At 44.7% G+C, this 27,953-nt stretch overlaps 3 protein-coding genes across 10 annotated transcripts in view; 1 reads left to right on the top strand and 2 right to left on the bottom strand.

The window, feature by feature from the left end:
* Positions 1-9,382, bottom strand: part of CCNYL1 (cyclin Y like 1) — a 40,683-nt gene extending 31,301 nt beyond the window's left edge. Inside the window, exon 1 of one of the 3 annotated variants that reach the window (XM_013952143.2) lies at positions 9,313-9,382. In XM_013952143.2, coding sequence (XP_013807597.1) covers positions 9,313-9,367 — 55 coding nt within the window. In that variant the 5' untranslated portion in view covers positions 9,368-9,382. Of the gene's footprint in view, positions 1-1,989; positions 2,318-6,272; positions 6,499-9,312 lie in introns of those variants that run through there. The other 2 variants (XM_067298819.1, XM_067298820.1) reach the window with 2 other exon arrangements.
* METTL21A (methyltransferase 21A, HSPA lysine) lies at positions 6,318-16,338 on the top strand. 6 transcript variants are annotated; one of them, XM_067298826.1, is made up of 4 exons: positions 6,318-6,387; positions 15,061-15,260; positions 15,361-15,472; positions 15,640-16,338. In XM_067298826.1, the coding sequence occupies exons 2-4, from the start codon at positions 15,120-15,122 to the stop codon at positions 16,035-16,037; spliced, it is 651 nt and encodes a 216-aa protein (XP_067154927.1). In that variant the 5' UTR covers positions 6,318-6,387; positions 15,061-15,119; the 3' UTR covers positions 16,038-16,338. The 6 variants fall into 6 exon arrangements, with proteins under 6 accessions (XP_067154927.1, XP_067154926.1, XP_067154928.1 ...); XM_067298825.1 differs by having other exon boundaries at positions 14,835-15,260; XM_067298827.1 differs by lacking the exon at positions 6,318-6,387 and adding an exon at positions 6,464-6,481.
* Positions 16,339-21,432: 5,094 nt separating this feature from the next.
* Positions 21,433-27,953, bottom strand: part of CREB1 (cAMP responsive element binding protein 1) — a 41,090-nt gene continuing 34,569 nt past the window's right edge. Inside the window, exon 8 of the mRNA XM_067298814.1 lies at positions 21,433-26,813. Coding sequence (XP_067154915.1) covers positions 26,669-26,813 — 145 coding nt within the window. The 3' untranslated portion in view covers positions 21,433-26,668. The remainder of the gene's footprint in view (positions 26,814-27,953) is intronic.

Below are 27,953 nucleotides of genomic sequence, written 5' to 3'. Positions count from 1 at the left end.
CATCTTGCTTTACTATACACTTAAATAAATAGCATTGAGTTCTTTAAGCATGGTTGCTTCTTCTCTTGTTCCTTTGAGTGGAGAAGTTCAGAATTCAGAAGAAAATATTTTTTCTTCTGAAAACATGATTTTTATAATGAGTGAAATAAAAGCACATATTTGAACTCCAACTATAATGAAGAAAAAATGAATTGATTTAGAAACATCAAGATGAACTTGTTGGCAAGGATCTGCAAATCCAAGGTCTTGGCTCCTAATGTTCAGTTGTGTTTTCCTGCTGCTTCTCAGAGTAACTTCCTCCTCCTTCCTATCCATGGAAGAAACATTGTTAGAGCTATGCTTAATTTAGCTGCATAATGTGGATTTGGGAGGAGTAGTATTTTTGCTTTTGCTTTTTGTTGGCTGGTGCAAGAGGTATTTCCCCTGTTACTCTGCCTTTTAGTATGACCCCACCAACTGAACTATCACACTCAAGGCAACAGAGTTTCTAGCCACAAGATTTCTGTTGTTCTCCAAACCCCTACACTCATAGGTGGGAGAAAAAGAGCAAGTCTCCTCAAGAAAGCCAGAACAGGAGAGTGCCCTAAAGAAGTTGCAAGGAAACACAATAGTAAAACATCTTAAGGTGAAACTGAATTCAGTTTCCCTAATTCCATAAGTTTCATCAGAACCTTCAGGCTAACCATGTTTCCTTTCAATACCTCCCATTTCATGAAAATCCCTCTTCTTGGTTATAACAGCTATTATATTCCAAGCCTGAAGTATCACACTCAACAAAACAAATTAATTTCCCTCCATATAAGCTTCATGGATATATGTTCAATACCAACTATTCTTAAAAACCTAAGGCTTATAAAAAACCTGCTAGCTGCAGAAGTCTAAGTTTTAGTGGGTAGAGAAATACACAGAGAATTCATTAACTGCCTGTGGTGCCCAAGCATAAGGAAAGAAATAAAAATGCTTTTCTTCTATTTCAAATTCTCAAATCTGTAGATCAATTTCATGACTATTTCTGGAGGACTTATCAATTCCCTCACTTTCAATATGTGAACTTCTCAGGTCTTTTCATAAAGGGCATAACATTAGACATACTGAGCCAACAAGCTGGAAGAAGTTTCGAGCTTGTAGAAAGTCGATTCTCTCACATTCGCCACGCTCTTATTCTACTTATAATTCCTATAAATACCTTTGTAATTCCTAGTCAGTCAAAGGAAACAGATACTGAGAATTCTGAAGAAAAGAGCGAGCATAAGTTAGGCAAAAAGCTCAGCAAACACAAGGGAAAAAGAGAGAGGGAACAAGAAAATAGGGACCAAACAGAGCTTACAACTGGTTTTCTACCCCCAGCTTTGCATTTATCTAAGTAGACAACTGAATTTGCCAGCTACACAGCTGCGGATCTTCAAATAGAGCCACAAAAGACAACATGAACTGGTTAAGCCTTTGCTGCCAGCAGTTTTCAGCATGAGAAAAAGCTGATTCCATACTTTTTTTTTTTAATTTACAAGCACTTTTAACTAGTATTAAAAAAATTAAACACCCACATACTTTAAGCAAGCTGACATTATATAATAGATGAACAAATGAACAGTACTTAGACCTTCTGCAAGCAGATTTACAGACAAGTTATTGGCCAAATCAGATCATAGATAATCAATGTAATCAAATATCTGTTCGTCTCCAACACTATTTAATAAGCATGGCATGGAGGCAACTTGAAGCTTGCCCCTTTTAGCATGGCACAGCTTCGAGAGCCAAGGGCCCACTGAAAAAAAGAGAAGTAGGCTCACAGGTGCTTGAAGAGTTGTTCTAGCCACTAGCCCAGTTCTGATCCTGTTTAGGTAAACCTCTCTGTTAACTCTCCTCTTTGAAGTCCCCTTCCATTTGTTTCCCCATCTTACCTCTGTGTGATTACTGTATCCTGATAGAACTTCTCCCAATCCCATTTGCTTTTCCCTAACATCCATGATCATCTTTTCCCTTCATTACCTCCCCCTGTTTCCTTATCCTTCAGATGAAGGTACGAGATCATTTTGTCCCAGGAGAGTCAGGCTCGTCAGTTCAGTGAGTCAACAATCTTCCACTTGGTTCATGCAAATCAGCCAAACCTCTCTTCAGAAGTGCTGAACCCAGTAAACAGTGGTGGTGGAGGGAGATAATGTTTTCGAGTACAAACGAGAAAAGTCTGCCCAGTGAGGCCTTGTTCGAGTTTTTTCAGAGGATCAAAGAATTCACGAAAACCGAGATCTATGTTTAAACAGAGGGATGTGGCAAGAAAGTCGACAACCTTAAGTAGTTCTCTAAACAACTAGAAAAATCACAGGAAATAAAAGCACAAAATAAAGATTAGCAGACACTGATTTGAAAAAAAAAAGTGATCAGCGCAACACAGTCTAAATGGCATGTTAATATCAAAGAGCTGCTATTTCTAAACTTAGGGAGGAAAGAGCCTTCTCTGTCAGTTCAAACTGATCTGAACTGTTGCTTGCACACAGAAAGAATGAACACAATGTTTTGCTGAACAGTCAACTAATAGTTTTAAGTCAATTTTAGCCTTGAACATTTCACATTGAAAATTGATAGTTTCTTCTAAATAGTTTCATGTCTACTCTCAAAGTTTATTCCTATTTACTTATTATGACTTGGCTTAGCACATCAAAGCTCCAGCAAAGACAGGCTTATTTCTCATTCAAAAAAAGCATGCACTGAACAGGTTACAGCTGAGTGTCTTGATAACAATAAAATACAAAGCCATACTTGAAATTCTCCCTTAGCAGTACATCTGACAATCCCTTCCCATCTGAATCAACTTTTCTGAAAACATTACACTTTCATTTTCACAGCATGATTTATCTCCACCCCACTTACCATTCCTTTTTTGTCTTACTTAATTGCCGCTTCCTACTCTCCCCTTTTGAGCAAAGAGAGAGACTGTTCTCGTTCAACTCTGATTTGACATAGACAATTCAAATTGTGATGACTGGAAGTCTCCTGGAGCCGACATTCCACCATAAACCCTACTTTACCCCCCCAAGGATCTTTTCAGATAAGGATCAATTTCCAATTTTCAGTAAGAATTACTTTTGTGCTGAATTCTGGTTAAATGCAAAGCTTACCTTAGAATTTGAGATACATGCCAAAGATGTTGATATTAACATCTGGAAAAAATTATAATGTAAAACAATTTACTGTGATATAATTCCTGACCCTGGCACAGAGCAATTAATTGCACTGTTTTATAGGCTAATTCACTACACAAATTCACTTCATATTTAAGTATTTCAACTCTAATTGTGATTTTAAATTTTTTTGAAACAAAACATATCTTAAGTAGTTTAGATTTATATACTGTATTTTGCACAATCTATTCCTCCTCTTCTACCCCCCAAAATGAATCATAAATGAATGCATATGAAATCCAGTGACTGTTAAGTTGTATGCTGGTGAAGTCATAGAATAATTCCCATTTAAGAACATTGACCTGTGAGGACCACATTCCACTCACCACAAAAAAAGCAAGACAAAACAATACAAAATATAGTCCAAAGCACAGCTGTTATCTTCTGTGTTCCTGGTATAAATAAAACATTAAATTTTAGCAAAACAAGTGCAAAAGTATTAAGACAGACTTAAGAACAACAAACAACTTAAAGATAGAAATTTAAGGAGTGAAGCTTCTCCATTAAATTTGGATGCTAGCTTTCTGATATATTTAGCAGTGTTCTTAGAAACTCCCAGAACTGAGCATCACAGAACAAAACAGTCAGAATGATCTTGACTTTCTTCTATAGATTTCTCTTTTTATTTTTTAAAGCATTCAGGGAAAGAACACCAGCTAGTAAGTTCCACGTCTTCTGTTATTGATAAAACTGGGATCTTAGCTGAACTATCATATTATATATTTTTAAAAATTATAGAAATAATATTTATCCCTCAAATTAAATTGCTCAACTATCTACCATGATATCAGCAATATAATGCTCTGTAGTAGCCAACAGCATAGAAATACATAGGCTGCTTGCATAGTTTGGGTATGCTGACAGCTTTGACATCCTACAGTTAAGAGGGATAAGGATAGGTATATGGTATGTGCAAGTGCTGCATTTACAGGTTTAATAGTTTTATAAAAGGTCTTAAATTTAACAGGAGTAGCATGTGAAAGTTCATGATAATGTCTGTTTCATAACACTTGATTTCAGACTCTCAGTAAACATTGCTTTGTATTATGAAGTTAACTACTTCAATCCTATTCAGTTAGCACTCTGTAAAGCTCAAAGACGAACACAAAAAGCTTTATTTGTAATACTGGTCATGCAGTATTGTATTTGCATAAAGATATCAAACTTTGATACTTTTTGCAGCCCTAAACAGCTATATCAAATATGTACTCAAAACAGTAGACAAGCAGCATCAGTCGCTTGCAGCAAGATGTGCTTCTGAGGCCATGTAACAGTGAACCACACATCACTGTATAAGTGATCTGTATAATCATCTAAAACATATATGATGCACACAGCTCTAATTTCAGGATTATCTTCAGCCTCAAGATCAAAGTTTCCATAGCTACAAAAATAAAATTTGTGATAAAGAGGTATTATCTTACTCTTGGACTATACAGTTTTATGTCTGCACTCAGATAATTGAATGCTTCCCTACTTCAAGGCCAATTCTGACATCTGGATGAACTCACAATTAAGTCTAGTTATTTAGCACTGGAGCACTGCTGACATGATTACATATTAAAGATTCGAACAAATACAACTCTTACTTCTGAGCAGATTTATTTAGCTTAGGCATTTTTGCTTGGCTTATTAGAATTTTTAGAGACTTTAGTGCTCTCCCTTAATGAGTACTGGAAAGTTAAGAGATTTCTGTAATATCTTCTTGCAAGGACAAAGTTTTATTTCTCCTAAATTGCAAATATAATTTCTCCCACTACTGCTGTATTGCACAGCTGTCTCAAAGGAGATCCAAGAAGCTGACTGTTCCATTTCATTTCTGTAACAGCTGCACCATATGGTACTGCGCAGAACCACGTAAGTTTAATAACTCCATTTCTGAAGCTTTCCTCACACTCTCTGCAGCCAGTTTCTCTCTAACTGCCAAAATTTTGTTCTTAAGTTCAAGAGCAAGCATGGAAGGCCAATGTTAATTGTTATTGTATGCATCCTACATAACATATGTCAGACAGGCTTTTTTTTGACTGGACATATTTTATATAGGCATGGCTATAATTATGAAAATAGCAAAATGCTCGTTAATTAAACTGTTTTGAATATCACAAGCTATTACACTGTGCTGTATGCTCACAGCATTGCGAGATTTGATAGACGCACAGGAACACCTCAACGTGTTACCTGCTGCCCACCACAGCACAAACCTGCAAGCTCTTCCTAGGTGTGTCTGGAGAGAGGATATAACCGTCAGAATAAGTCTTCGCGACACCAGTACTTCAGGTGCAGCGGGAAGGAGTCTGAGCAGCAAGCATGTACCTTCCTGTTAGCTCAAGGAAACCAAACCGAGAGCGCTAAGAGCTATATGAAAAGGAAGCTCAGTGCAATGACTCCACAGCTATAACAGCATCCTGCACAGCTAGGCTACAAATTCCCCACGTCCAGCCACGATGATGTCATATGCCGTACACGAGCTTTGCAATTCTTAACTCCCTTATTCCCCACACACCCTCTTCCTTCCTCCTGTTCAACAGAGATTGGAAACGCAGCAGCTTCTGCTAATTCCCTGAGCATCATAACTGAGTCACGACTCCAGAGCCGAGGAGAAACCAAAAACCAGACTTCCACGCGGCGCCGGAGCAGGGACGGGCTGCGCCGCCTGACCGGGGAGCAGGGCGCCCCTCGACCGCCTCAGGCCGCCTTGCCCTGCCCTGCCCGGCTGTCAGCGGCGGCCGCCGGAGGGCACGGGGCGGCGGCGAGGGCACCGCAACTCGCCGAGCGGTCGCGCCGCCGCCCTGCGCCGCCCGGCCCGTTGTCCGGCCGCTCCGCTCCGCTCGCCGCCGCGGCGCTAGTCGGAGGAGGAAAGCCCGGGCGCGGGGCGCTCCCCCGCCCCGCCCCGCCCCCCTGCCCCGCCGCGGAGAGGCCGCCGGGCCGCGCACCCCCCCTCGGCCCGGGCCCGCCGCCCCCGGGCACGGGCGCCGACCCCCGCGGGGGCGGGGGCCGGGCGAGGACGGCCCCGGCAGGGCGGGGACGCGGCGCCCGGCGCTGCCTCCGCCCGCGCCGCCCCCGCGGGCCCCGCGCCTCGCCGCCGCCGCTCACCATCCGGGAACTCCCGGTCGCTGATGTGCTGCAGGTGGGGGCCGCCGCCGGCATCCGAGTCTCCCGACTCAGCCTCCGCCGACCCCGAGCCCCCGCCGCCCGCCGCCGCCGCCTGGTACGCGTCCGCCCAGCGGTCGGGCCCCGGCGCTGCCCCGCCGCCGCCGCGGGCCCGGCCGAGCTTGGGGCTGGCGTCCGGGGATACGCAGCAGGTGACGGTGTTGCCCATGGAGCTCGGAGCTCCCCCGCCGGGCCCCGGCTGCGCGGCGGCTCCCGGGCTGGGGCGGGGGCGGGGGGAGCCGGGCCGCCGGGCTCAGGGAGGGAGGGAGCGAGCGAGCGAGGGGGCGGGCGTCAGCGCCGCATCGCCGCCGCCCCGCCCCGCCGCGCGCGCCCCGGCCGCCCGCGGCCCGCCCCAACGGCCGCCCGCGCGCGCCACCGAGCGCCGCGGCGCGCGATCCCCCCCCGCGCCGCCGCCCGCGCGCGCCGACAGCAACGGGCCTCGCGCGAGCGGCCGCCTTCCCCCGGGCGGGGGGAGGGGAGGGGACAGGGCGCCCCGCCTCTGCCCAATGGCCTCCCGCCGGCGCCGCCGCGTGACGCCGCCCCGCCAATGGGCGCGGGGCTCGTCACGCGGCTGCCGCCGCGCCCCGCCGCGCCCTCCGCCGGCGCACACGAACACGCAGCCGCGCACGCAGCGCCGGCGCGACCAATCGGCGGCGCCTCGGCCGCCCCCCGCCCCGCCCCGCGCCCCGCCCCCGGGGGCTCCGGGCTCGCGCTGCCCGCGGGGGCACGTGCGGCGGCAGCAGCAGCAGCGGCGGCAATAATAATGATAATAATCATTATCATCATAATAATAGTAATAATAAAAAATAGCAACACCAGCAATAAGCGTAAGCGTACCTGCTGCTGCCGCTGCGGTGGTTTTATGCAGCAGCTCAGGGAGGTGATTTTCAGAGGTTGCTCCAGAGCTTGTCATATGTCTGATTTGCGGTCCCCCCCCCCTTTTTTTAAGAGTTTTAAGGGCTTCTGGTGGGTTTTTTGGGGTTTTTTTTGCACACTGTTCTTGCATGGCAATTGGGTGTGGAAGCGTTTGGGGAGGTCTAGCTCAGCACAGCAGGGTCCCTTGTATATGAAGTATAAATACACCGTTTATAGGTATATATACCCCATAGATATACCCTATACTGCTGTGCACTCTAACTGCATGCAGTGTGGGGAGGATGCGTTGCGCCTGTGGGTTGGCAGTCTGGGGCTTTTGTTGTATTTTATATATATATCCCCATAAACACACACACACACACACATATATATATATATAAAAATATATATATAGAATTACCCAGCTGCGGTTGTGCTTGCTGAGCTGCTCGGGGGGCTGGGTTGTTCAAACCCGCTGCGGGAAGATGGGCCAGAGGGCAAGATACCCGCGGCAGTCAGCAGCCCTGATAAACCTGAGCGTACGTGGCTCTGCCGCGGATCACCTTGCTATCACCACAAAAACTTAGCGCTGGCCCCTGATAAGAATGGCACTGCAGGAAGCATAGGAGAACATGGATTTTGCAAGAGTATTACAAAATAATGCTATTGTATGGGCAGTTACTCTGAAGATAGACAATTTTGGAGTTTAACTCCATTTTGTAGCAAAATCCTAACACCGGCACTTCTGTGTGACAACAGATGCAGTTTTCAGAAAAAAAAACACCACCTAGTTTCTCTGAAGAGAAGAAGTCATAAATGCCATATTTCTAGAATCGATATGACGATCTCAGGCACAATAAGAGGAGGAACAAAGTGATTTATAGTCTCGTATGTGGATCGCTCCCTTGTACTGACATATTACACTTACGCGCTCGCCTGCAGGTTCTCCGAGCTTTGCCAGCTAAGCCTCTCTGACATGCTACTAACCGTTTTTAAAGCCGTGTTACTCCAGAGAAATCTGACCTTTCTATGGATTACAAGCGCGGTTCAGAGCAGATTTGCTTTCCGTGCTTTACAAACCACTTCAGGGCCTCTATAACCTGCTTTGAAAACTGCTTACAGCTGTGGCAGGGAGCGCGTTTCGGATGGCTCATGGCACGGGGACAGAGAGTCGGTGCACGTTCCCCTTGGAGCTGTGATTTCGGGGTGATGATGGTGGGGGAAGAGAGGGAGCTAAGGGCTGGTTTGGTTTAGTGAAATAATTAATTCCCAAGCAAGAACAAGAGCTGGCTTGCATCTGCTCTATTTAATATTAAAAATCGAGTATTTTAATATTAAAGACATCAGTAATTTCTAGCTGGGAGGGCTCCCGTTTCTCAACTTGTGTTAGTCCTGCTCCTCGCAGCCACATCAACATGTGCAAAGGGGCGGCGTGGGTCTGGCAGAGGTATAACTGGAGCACTCTAAAACACATCTCGCACGATTTCCCTGCGTCGGAAAGGCTTGAGTCAGTGCTAAACCTATGCTTCAGCGCGGCCTGAGGGAGCCCTTTGCCAAAGCTGCAGTTTTGGGCAGCATAAAATCTGTGTTTGAGGGCAAACAAGTAGTGAGCAAGTGGCTAACGAGGGACTGGAGAACAGAGAAAAAGTCTGCTTCTGCTTAAATTTCCCCTCAATTTGATCAAAATAGCTCTTACAATCTTAATACAGATCTGATTTATCAGAATAATTTGACAAAACCTGTTGCTCTGTGTATTTTCTGCAGAACCAGGCAATCCATTTAATAGGTATAGCCTGAGCAACACCCTGCAGAGAGGAAACACATTATCTTTTATTTATGCAGCTTAGCACACTATTGATTTACTGCTCTAGCAGTATGCTGAATACCAGCTATCATGATTTATTACCAGTCCTGGTTCTCTTCCCATTTTCTGTCTCATCTTTCTACTTTGTTTTGCTTGATTTACCCCAGTGAATCATCAGACAGTTCCCACTATAAAAAAATCAATTATTTTGATGTACAATGGGCAGCATATACCTAGTTCCTCATTTTGCCTGATAAGTAGGCATTTTGGATGGTGGATCTCGGCAATAATGAATGCGTAAGCTGAAAATAGCTTACTACGTACCTCTGCGATTCAGCCTCGTGCTCTTCTGCTTCAGGAAGGGAGGTCCCTGCCCCATGGTCCTTGGTTACCACCATTTCTCCCTAGAATAATAAAGTCAATGGACGGCAGCTCACAAACAGCAAATGCCATGCTTTTACGAAATCCAGAGGACTGAATGGTTTTTCCCATCTGCTTGAAGCGTCATTAGTTACAAGGCTCTCCCCACCCCACCTCGTTTTAGTGCCATCTGGTTTCACCATGGCTGCAGATGGGCTAGGGCAATTCTAATTTTAGACGATAGTGCAAGAAGGGCGGGTTGGTTTTATTGAACCACGCTGATTCCAGGACCATAAAGATTAGCGAGTCGCATTGCAGAGCAGCAATAACTACGTCCTCGCCACTGTGGGAGAGTCACTGCCGCGCAGGGCGTTACGTCTCTGCTAGGGAAGGGTTTGAGGATCAGTCATCCCTTTGCTGCCGGCAAGGGCCCGTCCCACCAGTGGCAGCGCACCATTTCTACACCTTGTTTGGGAAGGACGCTCCAGGTCAGAGGGGTCCTTGGTGAAAATTTCAGAGACACGCTGGTGGAGCTTGCAAGCTGACGGGAATAGGATTCACCGGTATGTTTGTTGGTTTGCTTCGAGCCAGACATTAGGCGTGTAGCTCTTGGGAAGATGCCTAATCGTGACCCTCCGGCCTGTTCTGAGCAGGGCTTGAAACTGCACATTTGCAGACAAAATTCAAACAAACTGGAGAGATCTTGAGTCCTGGTCTGTACTGGGCAAACACTTCTCGAAATTGTGAAAGCTTTTTCTTTAATGGGATGAGAAAACAGTTTATCATGCAGCTTTAAATGCATGTGTTATTTGTAGTTTGGATTAGCACCGAGCATTTGTGCTCAATTAACCTCTTAGGGATTACGTAGTTTCATTTGGACACTGCCTCAGTGCTGCAGTAGACGAGGATAACTCAGGCAAGAAGTGGCACAAACCAAAATCTTGCATTTTAGACAGAAGCAAACCTTGAATGAAAGTGTTCTGGTTTCCCCACCACACTTTTCCCATTTCACTTATGCTTCCTTAGTCCTCGGCCCGGCCAGCAAACCATGCCTTAGGCAGCACTACAGGTACCCCCAAATTTTTTTTAAACTTGAATCTTGCTTTCGTGAAGATGAAAAGTAATTCTCTTGCTTGGGAGATCGCAAAGAAAACATGACCTAAATGCAACCTACAAAGTCATAGCCATGGGGTACAGAATGCCAAATGGACTTCAGCTGGTGTTAGTGCCAGTGCTGATGGGAGTTTATAAATTTGGCACTTAATGTCACTATTCCCTAAAGAAAGCAAGTTTGTTATACAGGTCTTCATTTCTGCCCTCAGTGATGTCTCATGCTAAACTTATTTTAATAATGTGTGGTAGAGAGAGAGTATGCTTGTTTTAGTTTTCCCCAAAGCGAAAGCAGCTTTCCAAAACTTGGGAAATGAATCCTAATTTAAGCCCCTTGGGGAAGTTGCTGTAACCACCAGGAAAACTTCACACAGCTTTTAAGGCCGGGCAGGATTCTGAAATGAAACACAAGTCAGCTCATAATGACAGCAGGAGGAGGAGCAACCTATATTCTCGAGATGTTGGGATGAAAAAGGCCCATGATTTATTCCGAAAATACAAAGGGACAGATTCGTTCTTGCTGTATGTCTGATGAGGTCAAAGGCTCTATACTAGCAAGGAATTCAGTCTGCCAAGTACTGCATGCAGCTTTTGAGCTATTAGCTTAACTACACGTACAATTATCTGCAGGATGCATAATAAATGAAGACCGCCAGGCTTGACAGGACTAATATTAGCGCCACCAGCTGTGTTTTGGCTTGTGGGCTCACCAGAGACGTAATTCTGTCTCTTTGCTTGGCCCATTGGCTCCACACATGTGAGCGTGCTGTCTGCTGGGGTTCAAAGGGATCCTGTTTCTCAGACAAGTCTTTACACTTCCTACCTCCAGCTTTCCCTGCCGTGGTTACCTGTAGGTAGATTCTTGCATGTTTTTGTTTTACTCCCTGTCTGAAAGCTTAGGGCTTGTGTTCACGACCACGTAACTCTTCAGTGCCTTGCTTCACAATGCAAAACCACGCTTCCCGTCACCAGTGAGGAGCAGTATCCCTGAGAGGAGATGTCAGAAACCACAGTTAGGAGCTCCTGTCTGAATAATGACTCTCGAAAAACTCCCAAATCCACGGGTATGGTTTTTGCCCACACTAACTGCAACAAGAAGGGGAGAGTCTGCTGGAACACTGGAAATAGAAACGTAGGATATTCCTAAAGCCAGCCAGTTTCACGGTCACCAGCAGCCCCAGAAATAGAAGAAGACTCTTTGCAAATGTTTGGTTGTGTTTCACAGGGCCAAGACTTTAAAATCCTTTAAATTCTACCATTATCTTCACCTTGGTTTAGTACTGAATATGCTTTCCCAAGGCCGTGGGCTTCCTTGCTTGTCTGTGGGAAGATAACACCAGCTTTGCGATGTGTTTTGTTCATCTTCCCCCTTCTTAGAAAGTATCTCAGCTGTGGGAGAAAGACTGCTTTCTGATCTTATTCTCAAAAGCAGTCTATGGATAACTTGGGGAAGAGCCAAGACATTATCTTTTCCTGGAAACGTAGCTGCAGGAAAAATGAATCACTAGGTTGAACCTGTATAACCAACTGAAAACAAAAGCTCAGAGTTGTGTGTCTCACTGTTGCAAATAATGGGGGGAAAAATAGGCATCCTGTTTTGAAATCTGCTGCCAGCTGACAGGACAAAAATATTGCAAGAATGATGGTCGTTTGAAGCTGACAAGTAACATAAGACTACGGCCATTTAAGGGAAAAAGCCTGAAGCAGAACAGTAGCTAGGGAAATAGGAATTTCCAGCATTTTCATTAGGACTAGGAAAAAAAGTAACCAGTGAGGTTGTTCAGAGCATACAGCATGGATTTTTAGTAGCCCTAAATTTTCACACTTTTTTATCATCTTCTGTGCTGCTCTTGGCTAGCAGTGAATATATCCTAACCGCGGCCAGGATTCTGCGTTTCACAGCATAAAGACGGACTGCAGTACTCATGTCACAGATTAAACTGGCGCTTTTGTCTCTGCAGCAGTCAAAGATAGTATGGGCAGGACGGGCAATGCAGAGGATTCTTTGCCAGCAGGTGAACATCTGGATCACTGCAGTGATACCAATGGCACACTAACATATGGGAGTTAATATTTTTTAAACTTAGCTTCTCTTTTCTGATCCTACCTTCCTTTTGTCTTAATAAACATAAAACTTTGCAGTTATCAAAGGCTAAGGAAAGCTAACTGCAGGTGGCAGAGTTCATAGAGAGTAGCTGAGAAGAGAATTTGAGATGTATTAAAGGCAAAAATGAACGAAGCCTGCAAAGCTGTGCTCTGTGTGCTGTGGGCAGCGAGCTGCCAGAAGCACCGTGCTGACATACCAAGCCTTACAAATAGCTGTTACTGCAGGTCAGGTATGCAGGTTTCCGCTCCTATGAGGAAAGGGTAAATGCTTTCCAGGATTTTAGCACAGACACTAACATGGATGTGTGACTTCATTCAGAAGAGTAAAATTGCACATCTAGCTCCTTCTTAAGTTTGTTTAGGGTAACTTCTAAAGGTTTAATTCCATCCCTGGGCCACCAAATATTGGAGAGTGGCTCTGAAGAGCCTCTCCCATTAGGTTTCAGGTACCTGAAATTGCTTAGACTTGACTGTTGCTTCGTCTCTGTTGTCTGAAGGATTCAGTGCCTAAAGAGTGGAGAAGAAGAGGAAACACTGCTAATGCCATTACGCATAAAAATATGAAAACACTTTCTTAGACTTGGGTTCTGCTTGGTTTTAAAAGGGTAATCCTTGCACCGAGGCAGATGCTTTTGCATCTATGTGAATGCTCTAACTGTTGTCTGCCTATCTACAGACAGTTTAGTTGTTTTTAAAGAAAACTGCTTGCTTGCACTACAATTTCCCCTCCGATTATATAATGCTGCACCTATAAATAAAATCAGAAATCTGGGCACCTAAAATTAAGACTCTAGATCCATACTCAGGCTCCATAAAAGGAAAATGATTGGTGACATGACTTTTAGAAGTGTGGGACCCTTGCAGAAAGAAACAGAAGGGGTTGGTGCTTGGTGTGCTGCAACGTCAGCTCAACCTTTAGGAGCCTCGGAGCAAATCTGTGAAAACTGAGGCGCTTTTTTTGTGCAAGATTCTCACTTCCCTGCAGCAGCACTGGCATTTCAAACACAGTGTTTCACAGCTTTTTTTCCCTCCCCCAGTATCCCACATGCCAGACACACGTGTTAGTCTGATCTAGACCACCAGCCTGCCCCAACAGGTAGGGAAATCAGAGCGCTGCACTGCGACTTACCGACCTGCACGCAGAGGAGTGGAGCACGACATCGGAGGGCCCAGCAGGGCTGCATCCCACCCCAGATGTGAACCGATGCACTCTCACGTGTCACTCACGGGCCGTGGCATGTCAGGCGTGCTCCTGTCACCGGACCGGACACGTGGCATCTCGCGGTCTGGAAGCCCGGGGACTGGAGACCTGCTTGTAGGTTTGTGAGTGCTTGAAAGCATGGTGATAAATGCAGGCTGTTTCCAGTAAATGAAGTGCAGCTGGAACTGCAGTTCTTGCTTACAAATAGGAAGAGCTTGCTCATTTTGCTTTTTGTTGCTTAATTAAAACTTCAGCATAATGTCAGCTTTTAGATCTGAAAGGCCTTTGAGAGATCAGTCACACAATGCCACTAAAAGCTAAGTGCTCTTTCTGTAACAAGACATGTTAATAAAGGTGGTGATTATGTATGACAGTTTATCAAGGCATGAGGTTTAAGGCATGAACATAATGTTACTGATGGGAACTACTCCTTCTTCAGAGGCTCCAGAAATTTCTTGAGTTTCACTTTGTGCACAGCTCTCTCTTATGAAATTATGCATCTTTATATTTTTTCTCATTACGTGCACTGTTTCATGTAACTCTGTGTGTAAAGGAAATGACATGGTAGATCAGACCACACATTCGTCTCAATATTAAACATTTTTGCAGGAATCTTGCTGAACCAGCAAGATATAAGGTCCACTGATAACCTATCAGTTTCTGCAGAAACTTAAGCTTTCATTTCCAATTCACCCCCTTGGTTTCCAGGATGATCCAGATCAGTTCAAACGGAGGCTGTCTTGATTCTGCATCTGCAAGCTGTATGGAGCCAAATTCATTGCTTGCTTTTTTCCCTTTGTATTCATCAGAGAGGGATTCACCACCCCGCCTGCCTCGCCGCGGTGGAGAGTCTGGGAGCTCTGGTGGAGATGTAGACGTAAAAAGAGTTAATCATTTCACTGCTAGTCATTTGAATGGCCATATATGGTGATACGTGGGGAGAAAGACCACTTTATTTTCCTGGTTTTCCTCCAAGCTTTTCATTAGCCAGTGTTTAGTTGTTTGATGAAAGTTCTTAGCAAAATAGCTATTTGTGAAAGCTTTACTTCAAAGGCTGTTCATATTTCAGCGGAGTAACAACCAGAAGGAGCTGATATTTTCGCAGAGAGGATGGCATTAAACACGTACGACCAGAAGTTTCTACACAAGCAGCGGCTGCTAGCCTCTCCGAGAGCGCGACAGAGCCATTCGGAGTAAGGCACGGCGGCCAGCGGGTTGTCAACAGCGCAGGCTTTTAGAGGCAGATTTAACAGCTCCGCGCTGGCGGGAGGCCTCACGGGCCCTTCTCCCCGCAGGGCGAGGCGAGGCGAGGCGAGGTGACGCGAGGCGAGGCGACGCGAGGCGAGGCGACGCCATGGCGCTGGTGCCCTATGGCGGCGGCGGGGTGCTGCCTGGCCTGCACAGCCCCGCCGCCACCTACCGCTTCGCCGGCCGCCCCGTCCGCATCGAGCAGAGCTGGGCGCAGCTGGGCGTCGCGGCCGTCGTCTGGGACGCGGTAGGTGGCCGGGGTGGCGCGCGGCGCGCGCGTGGCGGGGCGGCGCATGCCAGGGCTCCCCGCCACCGACGCGGCCCCTTTGCTCCCCGCTCTGGCTCAGGCCCTGGTGCTGTGCGCGTACCTGGAGGCGGGCAACGTTGACCTCTGCGACCGGGCCGTCATCGAGCTGGGAGCCGGGACCGGCCTGCTGGGAATCGTGGCCGCCTTGCTGGGTAAGGGCCGTCGGCGTGTTTGCTCTCAGCGGCTCGCCGCCGCCAAGCTGGCGCTGGGCGTCGCCGTGCCCGGCGCGGGCGCTGAGAGGGCGCCAGGGCCGCCCCGCGCTGCGCTTGCGGACGGACGGGGGCGGTTTGCCTGAGACGTGCCCTCCTGCCCTGCTCAGGCGCTCGCGTTACCGTCACGGACCGGGCGGCAGCGCTGGCGCTCCTGGAGTCGAACGTCCGGGCTAACTTGCCCCCCGAGCTCCAGCCGCGGGCTGCCGTGAAGGAGCTCACCTGGGGAAGGGACCTGGGCAGCTTCCCTCCGGGGGCGTTCGACCTCGTCCTGGGCTCGGACATCGTCTACCTGGAGGAGACTTTCGCGGATCTGCTCCGGACGCTGGAGCACCTGTGCGCAGAGCACACCGTCATCCTGCTTTCCTGTCGTATTCGCTACGAGCGCGACCTTGACTTCCTGAGGATGCTGAGAGGCCGTTTCTCCGTACACGAGGTCCACTACGACCCCACGAAGGATGTACGTATATACAAAGCGCAGAGGGGCGGTCGCAAGGATGAAATTTGACTCTCTGCTTTGTTAGTAAACCACTGATGCTGTTAGATCCTCCCCTTGTTTCTACCCAATACGCTTGTTTCTAAACATAAAATTGCAAAGATTATATTTTTCCACTGGCTTGTTGTCCAATGTGGCAAGGACTGTGCACGCTAGCATTCTGCTTATTGAACCTCTGCTTAGTTCCTCAATATGAGATATATAAAGCCTTCCATTGACTTTTTATCAAATGTCATTTCTTGAAGCTGATTTAAGTTGTAGAAATCCCTGTGCATGAAAAACATTATTAAAAGATCTGTTGCTTGAAATCAAACTCACTTAATGGCTGCTATGGGATACTTACAAGTAGATAAGGATTTTTTTTTCCCCTTATCCCTTTCTTCAACCCTGGAAAAGTAACCAGATACCTTTCCTTCAGGGGCAGATACAAATGCGCAGGGATGCCCATAGGGCAACTGCAACAAGAAGACTCAAGCTGTTCTTTAAACATCAAATCAGCTCTTGACTCTCAAAGTACTACCGGATAATGTTCTGCTTCCTGCTCTAATTTGTCTGTGGCTGGCCAGGTCTCTGAGAGTCGCTGTGTAGGAGAGGAGGGTGCTGCCCTCCTCAAGTTTAGTGTTGGGGCACGCGTGTTCTTCATGCTGCTTGGGAGCCTGCTCAACCTTGGCGTGCTTTTTGTGCACACCGGTAGGCAGACCCCTCCTAAGCAACTGATTTCATACCTCAGGCTTGTGGAAATGCCTGTGTGTGTTTATTCCATAAAATCCGAAGTGAAAAATGCTGCAGACTGGAATCTGGCTGGCATCCCAAACAGACCTCCTCCTTCTTCTGATGGGGTGAGAATGACTTTGGTGAAAAGTAAAAGCACCCCGTGGCCTTGTGGAAGACAGCTATACTTCTAAATGCAGAAATTGGTTAAGTACTTTCTTTCTTGTAAGCAGAACTTTTTCTTCTGTTTATACTTAACTTACAAAGCCCCAGGTCAGGTTCAAGCTTTAAGTATGTTCATGTCCTTAGCACTAACACCAGGACAAGCCACCAGCTGTTCTGAGCCATGGACATGATGAGCTCTTGATCTCTTGTGTCCCATCAAACTTCCCAATTGAGAAGGATGCGTAGGGCCTGTGGCCCAGAGGTGACGTGTAGACCACGGTCTGGAAACGACACTTTTGTCATTACAGCTGCCATGAATGAGGCCTGAAGGTCTTGTTTGTCATCCCTGAAGACTCTCTCACATGTTTTCCGCTAAAGTTAACTCTGAACTTGGTGGCTATCCTACACAACACAACAATATCCTTGTGAGCCACATGGTGTCACTAAAACAGTGCATTCTCAGCTTGCTGAGACTGCCGTCTGGAACTTGAGTTGAAGTTCTTTGAGGGAAAGAAAACAGCACCTTTAATTAAAAACAGAACATGATATGAGCTCTAATGTGCCAGACATGGCGTCTTCTATCCTATCAACTGGGTTAACAGTTTTGGGAAAAAATTACAAGCTCTCTCCACTCTCTAACTTCTCACCACTCTTCTTCCTACCCCCTGCTGGTGTTTCCCTCTCTCCCGGTTCACCCGTGGTCACCGTGTGTTTAGCTGCCCCAGCAGGAGCTGGCGGGGAGCAGAGTGCTGGCTCTCGCGCTCAGCCGCGTGCAGGACTTGGCCCGTGAGCAGCGCCCACTACCCAACTGCGCTCAGCCCTGCGAGAGGCTGCAGCTTGCAATGCTGTGAGCAGTTGCAGCCTGCGTTTTTGCCATAGTGGGAACACTGTGTCTGCTTAAATAGCACGGAATAAAGCCTAGTGTAGCAACCTGCACGCTGTAGGGTTAAGGGGGCTTTGCTCCAGGCTTTGCTTTGAAGACAGGAAAAGTTTCATATTTTTAAAGCAAATCTGTTTAACTGTGTCTCCTTTTAATTGTTTAACAACTTTCAGTGTCTGCTTTCCTATTGCTGCTGTTGTAGCCAGTGGCCTACCTGAGAGAGCAGGTACATGGCAGGAGAGAGATCAGGCTCGACGACTTCTGTGGGTTGCTGTTGCGCAGCGTCTGCACGCAAAGCCCAGGGAGTCTGGTCGAACGTACCTGTGGAAGAAATGCGCCTGTACGTAAGCAAACGCTTGTGGAGCAGAGCATGAGAGAGATGCTGACAGCTCAGGTGAGTGCCTTGCCTTGCTCCGCAGAGCTGAGCTCTGGGTTGGCCCCTCCGCAGCCCAGGGTACTCTGGCTATGCAGCAGAGAGACTTGTCCTCGGACCACTGCCAGGCTGTGGGTGCTCCCTTAGGCGGGAGACCAGTCCCAAACATGGGCAGATCGGGCGAGGTTTGACTCCTTTCTGCCCACAGCCTGTGTGCATGTGAACCGTTGCTTTCCCAGGGGGCCTCTGCCCTTCACGAACAGATGGGAGCAGAGAGCAGGGGTAGGCGCAGCAGTGCAAGGGCACAGGTCCCCGCTGCACGTTAGCAGTGACCTGAGGCATTATCAGGAGAGCTGGGCTGTGGGCTAGGCCAGCAGAGAGAAGGGGCGGACAGGAATATTGCAGTTGGGCTTAGCGACCAGCATGAGCACGGTGAGCAGTTAGGTCTGGTTGCTTTTTAAGCTGCAGGCACCAACTAAGAGAACATGAAACTCAGTCAAAGGCAACAGCCCGTTCCCATCAGGTGGCGCAGACACCCACCTGCACCAGCCAGCAAGCAATGCCTTCCCATGTCCCAGGCTGGCCTTCGTAGCTCTTCTGTATCGCCATCGTGCTTAGGCTCAGGGGACTGGCAGGAGTGAGCAGCACCACATGTGCCAGACAGACGGAGCACAGGTGCCATGGTCTGGTGAGCAAGCACACGGAGAGCAGCCCTCGGCGCTGAACCGGCAGGGCTGGAGGCAGCAGCAAGCTCACAAGTCTGACCGGTCCATCCAGGTGAGCTTCTGCCCTACCGTGAAATTACACGTGTTAATGCTTCAGTGGCTGTACGGCAAATATGCTAGCGCACCGCCCAGGCCGTTTGTACCGCTGTGTTCGTCCCAGCACCGAAGAAGTCGGCGTGGTTGCCTTTTGGGTGGTTCCCCTGCATTGGTCCCATTTTGTAAAATGATGTGAACCCACCTGGAAGGAGAACGTGTTTGTGCCTGGGACCGCCAGTGATGGGATGATGCCTGAACGGCCGGCTGTGAAATGACCGACTCACCAAGGCGAGAGGGCCCAAGTCAGAGAGACATGGCCGGACGGACACGGTATGAGGTTGCGAAACCGTTTCTGAAACGTGCCTTTCTGTGAGGGAACGAAATTTCTGAAATGTCATTACAACTAAAATGATGTTTGATTACTATTAAGACACTGAGTATGAAATTTGGCTCTTTGACGGGCAAAGAGCTTTAAGGCGCAGCAATGTCAGGAGAATCAGGTTTACCAGCTGACCTACTGGCTGCACAGGGATCTGTGTTGCCCAATTTTTTTTAGTATGAAATTCAAGCCAAACTATGTCTTTATCTTGTGGACTAACCCCTGTTTGGGATTCTCCCTCATTACTGAGATGTAGTTTTCTGAATAAATATATGAATGTCATTATGAAAATGCTTAGTTGTGAAAACCATGAATTCCCAGCCATCGTGAGCTGACCTTACTACTCTCCCTCGATTTCACCAGAGGTGTGTTTACACCAGTGCTGAATTTGTTCTTCTGGCTTTTATCCCAGTGTTTTGATCCAGCTTTGTAGATTACATAATCAGGCTATGATCTCTGCAGTGTTTGCTGCCTTCTGTTCTGTTATTAAAATCAGTAGAACATGGTTTACAGGAATGTTTAAAAGGGGGAAAGACAGCAAATTAAACCTGTAAAAGGGGGAAAGACAGCACATTAAACCTGTAAAAGGGAAAAATCTGTCACGCATTAATCAAACAGAACTATTTACCACAAGGATGGGTACTATAAAGCAGATTTAAAAATAAGATTCAGAAATGGAAGAGAAACTGTCCTTCAGGTTTTAACCTCTCATTAAGCCAATTCAATTTAATTAAAATTAAAAAGCCTTCCCTTTGAGAAAATTATCTCATAAACACGGCAGGCTACAGATCATAACAGAGGGGACACCACAGTCTGCTCAAAATATGCCTTTTCCCATGGTTCTATCCAGCTACCATTTGCCCCTAAATTAATGTAAATGTAGCATCCTGCTCAAAAAAGAGACTTTGTAGAGTTTTTTAAAGCATGTTTATGTGACTGCACATAAATGTTTGTGTAAAAAGGGAGTTATGACAGTTTATACCACAAAGATTACAGTAAGAAAAACACTTCTTTATGACAATAATTCACAAATTCACAAGAATCACTTTAATATACAAAGCAATTACTACCATTCTGAAACACAAAGCAGCTAATATGTACATAGTGTTAATAAAATGCATTATAACCCAGTACAATTATTTTAAAACACAGATAAAGCACAAAAAATAAGTAAAAAAAAAAAAAACACAACAGGGATGTTTCTAAATTTGGGGGAAATGTAAGTAAGATTTTTTTCCCCCCAACAATGGATTTTCATTTAGTCTTTTAACTTCCACAGGTACGTGGGAGTCCAGCTCAAATACCCTGTTCTGTGCTGATACGCTTTGGGTAAAGAATCAGAAATGCAGGTGAGGTGAAATTACTCTTTCCAGCATACATTACAAAAGGAGAATAATAACACTTGCTCTAGAAGCTTCCCTGAAAAACATTGTTCCAAAACAATTGCAAATTATAAACCCAAACTAGAAATAACTCATTTTTGAAGTGACCAACCAACCTGTGGACAAGTCTGTGGAGGGGCTGGCTGCCAACTAGCACCTCTCCTTGCTCCGTTCCCCATCCCATCCCTAGAAGTCCATATAATCAGCACAGTCAAATCTCATACAAACTCGCAGTTCTAGATTTTTTAAAAATTTATATTTTAATATAAATAAATGTCATTACACACAAACAATGGAGTGGCACCTGGATAAAACACAACTTGCGGAGAGCATCCTAACATCCGTTCTTAGCTTTGGCCATTTCCAGATAACTGACTGGCTCAAGGCCTTCCCTCCCCTTGTTTTTACTCAGCTATCCCGATTTAGAGAAATACCATATAACTGAGGCTGTGACTCAATGAAGTGACTGCTCCCAAGTCATGAGTAGAGTAAGTGGTCAGCTTATGGAAGTGTGCTAACCGCAGATCATTACAGCTTTTCCCTGGCCCTTTCCCTGCCCAGCATGGAGCTCCTGAGGACAGCTGCCTTTTCCTGCTGGGAAAGCGAGACCTAAACTTACCAGCTTACACAGCAAGTCAGAAACTCTGCACTTGCAATACCACAATGCAGACAGTTCAGCGTCTTTAATTTGTGCTACACAAATTAACCTGGGCAACTCTCTTTGCAGGCTAGAGCTTAAATACATTTAAAAAATACATTCAAAAAATACATTCCAAGGCAAAACACCTGAAATACAAGCCCTCTTTACAAACTGGATCTGGTCCCTTTTCCCAAGAGATGTACAAATTTAAGCCATATCCGTCCACAGACCTGAACCTGTCACAAGCACACAGTAGTCAGGATTTCAGCACCCTGTTTCTCGTCTCAGTCTGGCTCCTCCCACATGACTGAGCTTCATGATACATTCAGGTTTCTGCAAAATCAGTGTCTTTCGTAACGAGCAAATTCAAAAGCTCAAGGAAACTATTTCCCAGTCACAGTACACGAGAACCATGAATGTACTGTATGCCTTTAAAACCTGCTTACAGTGACAGAATCTGGGACTACAGCTAAATTATCTTTGATCCTGCACAAGAAAGTTAGTTGTGCTTTTTTTCTGTTAAAGCAGGATGACAAATTGTCAACGCACCTTTACCTCCTGGTGTCAAAGAACTGTAAAGCCTCTTTATTTACTTTCTTGGAATGCAGCTTTTAAAATTTGCAGCCAGATCTTAAATTAAGAGAAGGGGAGTAAAGTGACTGAAAAAGAGTTTAGCTTTCCTTTCAGATTAATTCCCCTTTCTCACTTGGGATCACTGAACTAGTTCTATTCTGTCTAAAAATAATTTCACATCCATCCTGTACATATCGCTTTGAGACACCATACACTTAGTTCTTCCCAGTCTTCAGTACCGCCAGTTCAACTCTCCTGCCATTTAAAACTAACGCCTGCCGGAAGCCAGGTGCTAATCAATCAGCTTCATTTAATAAAAGTTACGTTTGTGAAAGAGTCAAGGGGTGTGGGGAGAGGAGTGAGATGTGTGCACGCAGCAGGATTACAGCAATTGTGCCAGGGAGCTTCTCAAGCAAAACCAATATCCAATTTCTCTTTATTTTTTTTGTTCTGTTTTTGTTTTTTTTTTAAAAGTGCACATTTTAATCAAACATTTACAAAGAATATAATGTAACAAAAATAAATACATGACCTTTTGGTTAGATCATTGGCAAATGTTACATCACTAACCAGCTTCAGGGTGAAAAAATGACAATAAAAACAGGGTGTCAGAAAAACAATGAAATAATCTTACAAATTGTCATAGATCTGCAACCACTGATAATGAACTTGCTTTGATGAGGAGACTTGTCTTTACTTTAACCCACAGAAAGCATTGGTTATTTGTCTAAAATAAAATTAAAAAAAAAGCTGAGGCCAGTTTTTGCTAACAGATGACTACGTGCAGCTGCTTGTCTACTGGAAGCCCAGATTAAAAAAAAAAAGTAGTACAAATTTAGATCAGAAACTGTCAGGGCTGTTTTTCCTTATTAAATCTTTTTTTTTTCCTGAGCCTCTTAATGATTCCAAACACCCCACCAATTTTCTGATCAACATAAAATACCAGAGAAGACAGTGGTGTGAGACACAAACACAAACTACAGAGGAGCCAGAACCCTAGAGGTGTCTGTACAGCCCTGAAAAGCATGACAGGCTGAAATTGTGCTTTCAGATACATGCAATGGTGCTGACAACTATCCCATTCTGGTGAAATCACTGCTTGAATAAAAATGCATAGCCACTACCTCAAGAGGAAAACAGAAGTCTTACCAGTGGTTCCTTAAAAAAACAAACAACAAAAAAAACCCCAAATACCTAACAATCCTTCCAATTGTTTTTGCCTTTGATATATAGCTGCCAAAGAGAAAAAGCACAAAAGTGAAATATTTTGAGGGAGGGGGAAGTTTTAAAACAACTGTTTACATCATTTCAAAAATCTCCAAAGAAAAAAACACAAAAGCCATGAAAGATGAGATAAAATGGTTGAAAACGGATAACTGAAAAACAGCACAAACAAATCGGTAATAAGCGCTAGAATAATGCAGCCCAGAACTACTGGGGCAGGGGAGCTTTCACACACGCGCACACATCCACACACACCCAGACACACACAGAAAAGTAAAAACTTTTTCTGACCTCCATATACTATAATACTCAGCATTCCTGACTTAAAAGCTCTCAGAGCTGTAGATTATATACTGTGTGTATATATATATATATGTACATATATTATACATATGTATTTTTCCAAGAATATCTAAATTAAAAGAGCACCGCTGACAATATCTTAACTGCCTGATCGGTGCTGTTGTTTTGCAAAATAATGACATTACAAAAATTATATTTCAAATCAATTCTTGTTTATTATGAACATAATGGATCTAGCCCTTTCTAACCCTCTCTTCAGGTAAAACAGGCTATCAATTCTTGAAAACTCACAACTGTGAGATATAAAACTAACCCTCCCTCCCCCCTGCCAGCATAATTTCCATCCTACTTCCAAATGGCCTTACTTGATAGAAGCTGACTACCCCAACCTCACTACTGAGGTAAATGATATATGAATGGATGCCTGTATCATATTCCTTCCCTTTTTGGCTCACTATGAATAGTAAAGCATGTATGGGTAACCTTAGCCAGCCCTGTACTTGGTGTAATGCATTTTTTTAATCATTGTCATTTAAATTTTCCATTAAAGAAATTAAAGTCCCCAAATCCTCAGTGCACCATAAATAAAAATAATACGTACTTTAAAATAAGGTTCTTTTTCTTAGTGAAACGTTTGTTGCTGATGAGGTCTAGACTGATAACACTACAGACTACTCACAGAACACGCACAAACAAAAAGCAGTAACGCAGTCCTCCTCTCACTGCCGCACGGATTTGCTGCAACCCTCTCTGAGAAGAACCAGGTGCCGGTGGCGGTTTGGGCTCCCCAGTCCATTCAGCTCCCAGGCGCTGTGCTGAGTGACTATGAGCGGGTGCTAGGCAGTGCTAATCACGCACCAGCGTGTCACAGCGCGGGGATCACAGCTAGCCTCATGCGGGTTCGCTGTAAAACCTCAAGCTTTTGCAAATCAATGGTTCTACAAAAGCAACCGCCCTAGTGCCGGCGGGTACAGCCTTTCTGACGGATCTCAAAGCCGAGGAACCATTCCACATAATTGTTTAAATGAGGCCATCATGAGCCTAATGCTTAACAAGAATTACTCCTGCATTATCAGCATTGCTACTTCTAGTGCTAGTTCTGAAAAATCAGTAACCGTTACAAATGCATGTATTCTCTGTCTTTAAGAATCAGACGGTTTTTATAAAAGAGTGACTGAGAATTTAGGATCTCCTTAAAATTGTACTGCTAAACTAATAAATTCACCTTCCATTAAATAAAATCATGAAAATTAATTCTCTATGGCAGATAAAAATAGACCATTTATAAAACCCCACAAAACTTAATTTGGAAATGAATTCTTTCATAATTCTGATACTTATGTTCTCTCATTTGAAATATAAACATAATTTGAAATTATCGATAACTCTAGATTTAACAATAATGTTACAAGTTTAACCCTGCTCCTTTAAAGTCTCTTGGAAACTGAATGCCCTCTCAAATGAGAAAACTAGAACTTTTAATACTGCTGTAGCTGTTTGAGACCCAACTGCCTAGAGTCTTGCAAATTTTCTTTTTATAATGTCACATTGACTGTATAACCCCTTTAAAAGCTTGTATTTGAAATTTATCTTAAAAACAGATAGAATGAATGGGAGAACATATTAGCTAATACTTAGCTAGGCAAGGCATTAGTACAGACCAGAGTCTTATTTTTATGTCTCTATACATAAAAATTGGACCAGGGGCCCAAAGTAAACTTACTCCATCAAATGACCCAAGTTAACATATCAAGAGACTGGCTTCGGAGGGCCAGTAAACAAACTGAGCATGATTCTTTTTGACACACAGGGGAAGTCCAAATGTTGAGTACAGTGTTCGTTATTCTTTAACGTGATCTACTTTTTTTACAATGTGAATCTGGGAAAGATCACATTTCCTCAGTGCACACAAGAAGTCTGGTCTTGCAAACATCTTAGGCACATGAGTAATTTTACTCACATGAATAAACAAATTGGTAAATCTGATCATTTACATTAATAAATCCTCTGAATAAATTAAGAATTTAGTTAGCCTGGGCAGGTTCAAGTAATCAGTATTGTCTCTTGCAATGCAGAAGCCAGTTGGAATATTCATGTTTGAAGTCCAATTCAATGTTTGAGGCTTACCTGGTTCTTACCATACTGCAATTAAATTTATGCATGGAAGGTGGCTTCAAAGTTTGAAAAAGAATTGAGCAAACAAGGATAATATTTCCAGTAAGTACAGTAATTTCCATTACATAAGATAGTGGTAGGGAAATAGAAATAACTTAACTGCTTAAAAGGACTGGGGACACTGAGACTATACTGTCATCAGGGAATATATATGTGGAGTTGGCCAAGCTTCAGCTGCTTAGTTGTCCTGATACAAATAGGCAGTGCTTTCATATGTTACCCATGCTTACTATGTGACTGTTTTCTAAACGTCACTGTTGTTCCTTTTTTGAGTTCATTTCCCCCTCAGATATCATTTCCCAACCAATATCCTATGAAGTTCGTGATTTCTTTTTGTGCATTCAGAATGCTGAACACACTTGTACATAATATGCTTCTAGAAGCAACAACTGACCAGTGAAGGCAGTTTCAATGCATTTGTTTCTGAGGTATGGAGAAGTTTGTATTAATCCAGGAGGGTTTAACACAGATTACACATCAAAAACCCTCCTGGGCTAGTTTAATAATTGTATGTTATCTCCACACCAACAATGTGACCGTGAAGCGCCTTTCATTTGGCATGTCACTTAGCCATGTATTTTTATAGTTTATAATGAGTATGTGAAACCAATTTGGCAACCATTGCTTCTTCATTGCACCATACACGCTCAATGTATGTGGCCCACACAGTTCTCTGGGCCGAGAGGCTGGGGTGGTTCTGTCTCTAAGGCAATCAAAAGAGCTCAACACAAATTCTTGAAATCATTACAAAAGGACCCTCCCCCACAGTAACTTCCCAAGTGACCACTGATACTCCTTGACGAGGATGGGGAGATGAGAAAGAAGCCTGTTCTTCTTCTTCACACTCAGATTATTTGATGACGAAAATAATCTTGAAGGGGAGAAGTGGAGGCAAGTGTTTGAACATTCACAGTTTGATGCAAAGCACAGACGAATTAAATTCTGTAGTTGCTTTCAGGCAGTTTTGCGCATAGAAAAAAAGAAATGTTTAGAAAATAAAAAGTTTACTTTGTCTTTCTGGTTATAGCCAGAACCAGTCTCGATCCCACCTGGACAAGTGAAAATGGGAATCCAAAATTAATCTGATTTGTGGCAGTAAAGGTCCTTAAGTGCTTTCAACTCCTCAATCAGTGTCTTGTTTTGGTTTTCAAGCACAGCCACTCGATTTTCTAGACATTTCACATACTCCTTTTTCTTCCTGCGACATTCACGTGCTGCCTCTCTGTAAAGCAAATAAGGACATTCAAATCCAGAACAATTATTTAAAGACATGGGTTGCTTAACTGTTCAGGTCAAACATTTATCTAATACTGACATTTTTAGAACAGGGAAGTATTGTAAGAAACAACTCATAAGTTGGGAAGAAAGGCTGAGTTCATAATAATTTCACCTTACAAGTCACGAACACTCAAGATCCAAGGATCATTTCACCATACAGATCCCAGTAAGTCAGCACTGGTAAAATCCTGCTGGTGTGATAAAAGGATCCTACTCAATGACAAAATTCTGTTTGCAAGATTTAAATTAGAGCCTTTAGGCTGAGTAAAATGCTGCTGCTCTAATTTCCTTAGTTTTATTATTACTAAGAGGCAAATAACAAAAACGGGTAAGAGCAATGTTCATCTACTCATTTCTTTATAGTCTTAACTTTTCCCTTTGCTGTAGTCCAACCAAATAATGATAGTCAGGATGTAAAAAAAAGCTTTGTTCAACCAGTGCAAAAAACCTGTATTTAGAGCATTAGAGCATATTTGCTCTCAAATAATACTTTCATTTTGTTAACAATGCCCATATCACTGCAGGGATAATATAAACCATTCAAATAAGAAATCACCATAATATAAACAGTCACGAGCAACCATACTCATTCTTTAGCCCTCGTCTGCCATGTCAAGAAGATGAGAGTGTAGATGTGTTGAAGGAAGCCTCATTGCAGTCAGTCTCTTAAGGCTCTCTTGTAAAGACTGAGCTGCCAGTAGGTAACTCAGATGGTAATATACTTAGAATACCTTGAAAAATACTTCCAAAGTGCTTGTGTGCTGGTGAGCATCCTGAAGGCAGTACCACCAAGGGAAAAGCTGTCCTGCACGGCAACAGAAACGGTACCAACTTGCAGAGGAAGCACAAGGCTAAATGCCATAGGCGGACAGCATTGGAGCATGTAGAGGGCTGCCCTCCTGCAACGTGGCTTGTCAAAGCAGCACAGTGTAGATACATGCATGTGTACATGTGGCTTTGCCCTGAATCTTTAAGTGCAAAGCAGAATGGCTTCACAAGGAGAGACTGAGTGTCTGTCCACTGCAAATTCTGTATAGACTGCTGATAAGGTCAATGTTCTGGGAAGTGAGAGGAGAAAACTGAA

This window comes from Apteryx mantelli, chromosome 6 (genome assembly GCF_036417845.1).
Source record: "Apteryx mantelli isolate bAptMan1 chromosome 6, bAptMan1.hap1, whole genome shotgun sequence".
Taxonomy (NCBI): domain Eukaryota; kingdom Metazoa; phylum Chordata; class Aves; order Apterygiformes; family Apterygidae; genus Apteryx; species Apteryx mantelli.
This window is presented reverse-complemented; position numbering and strand designations above follow the sequence as displayed.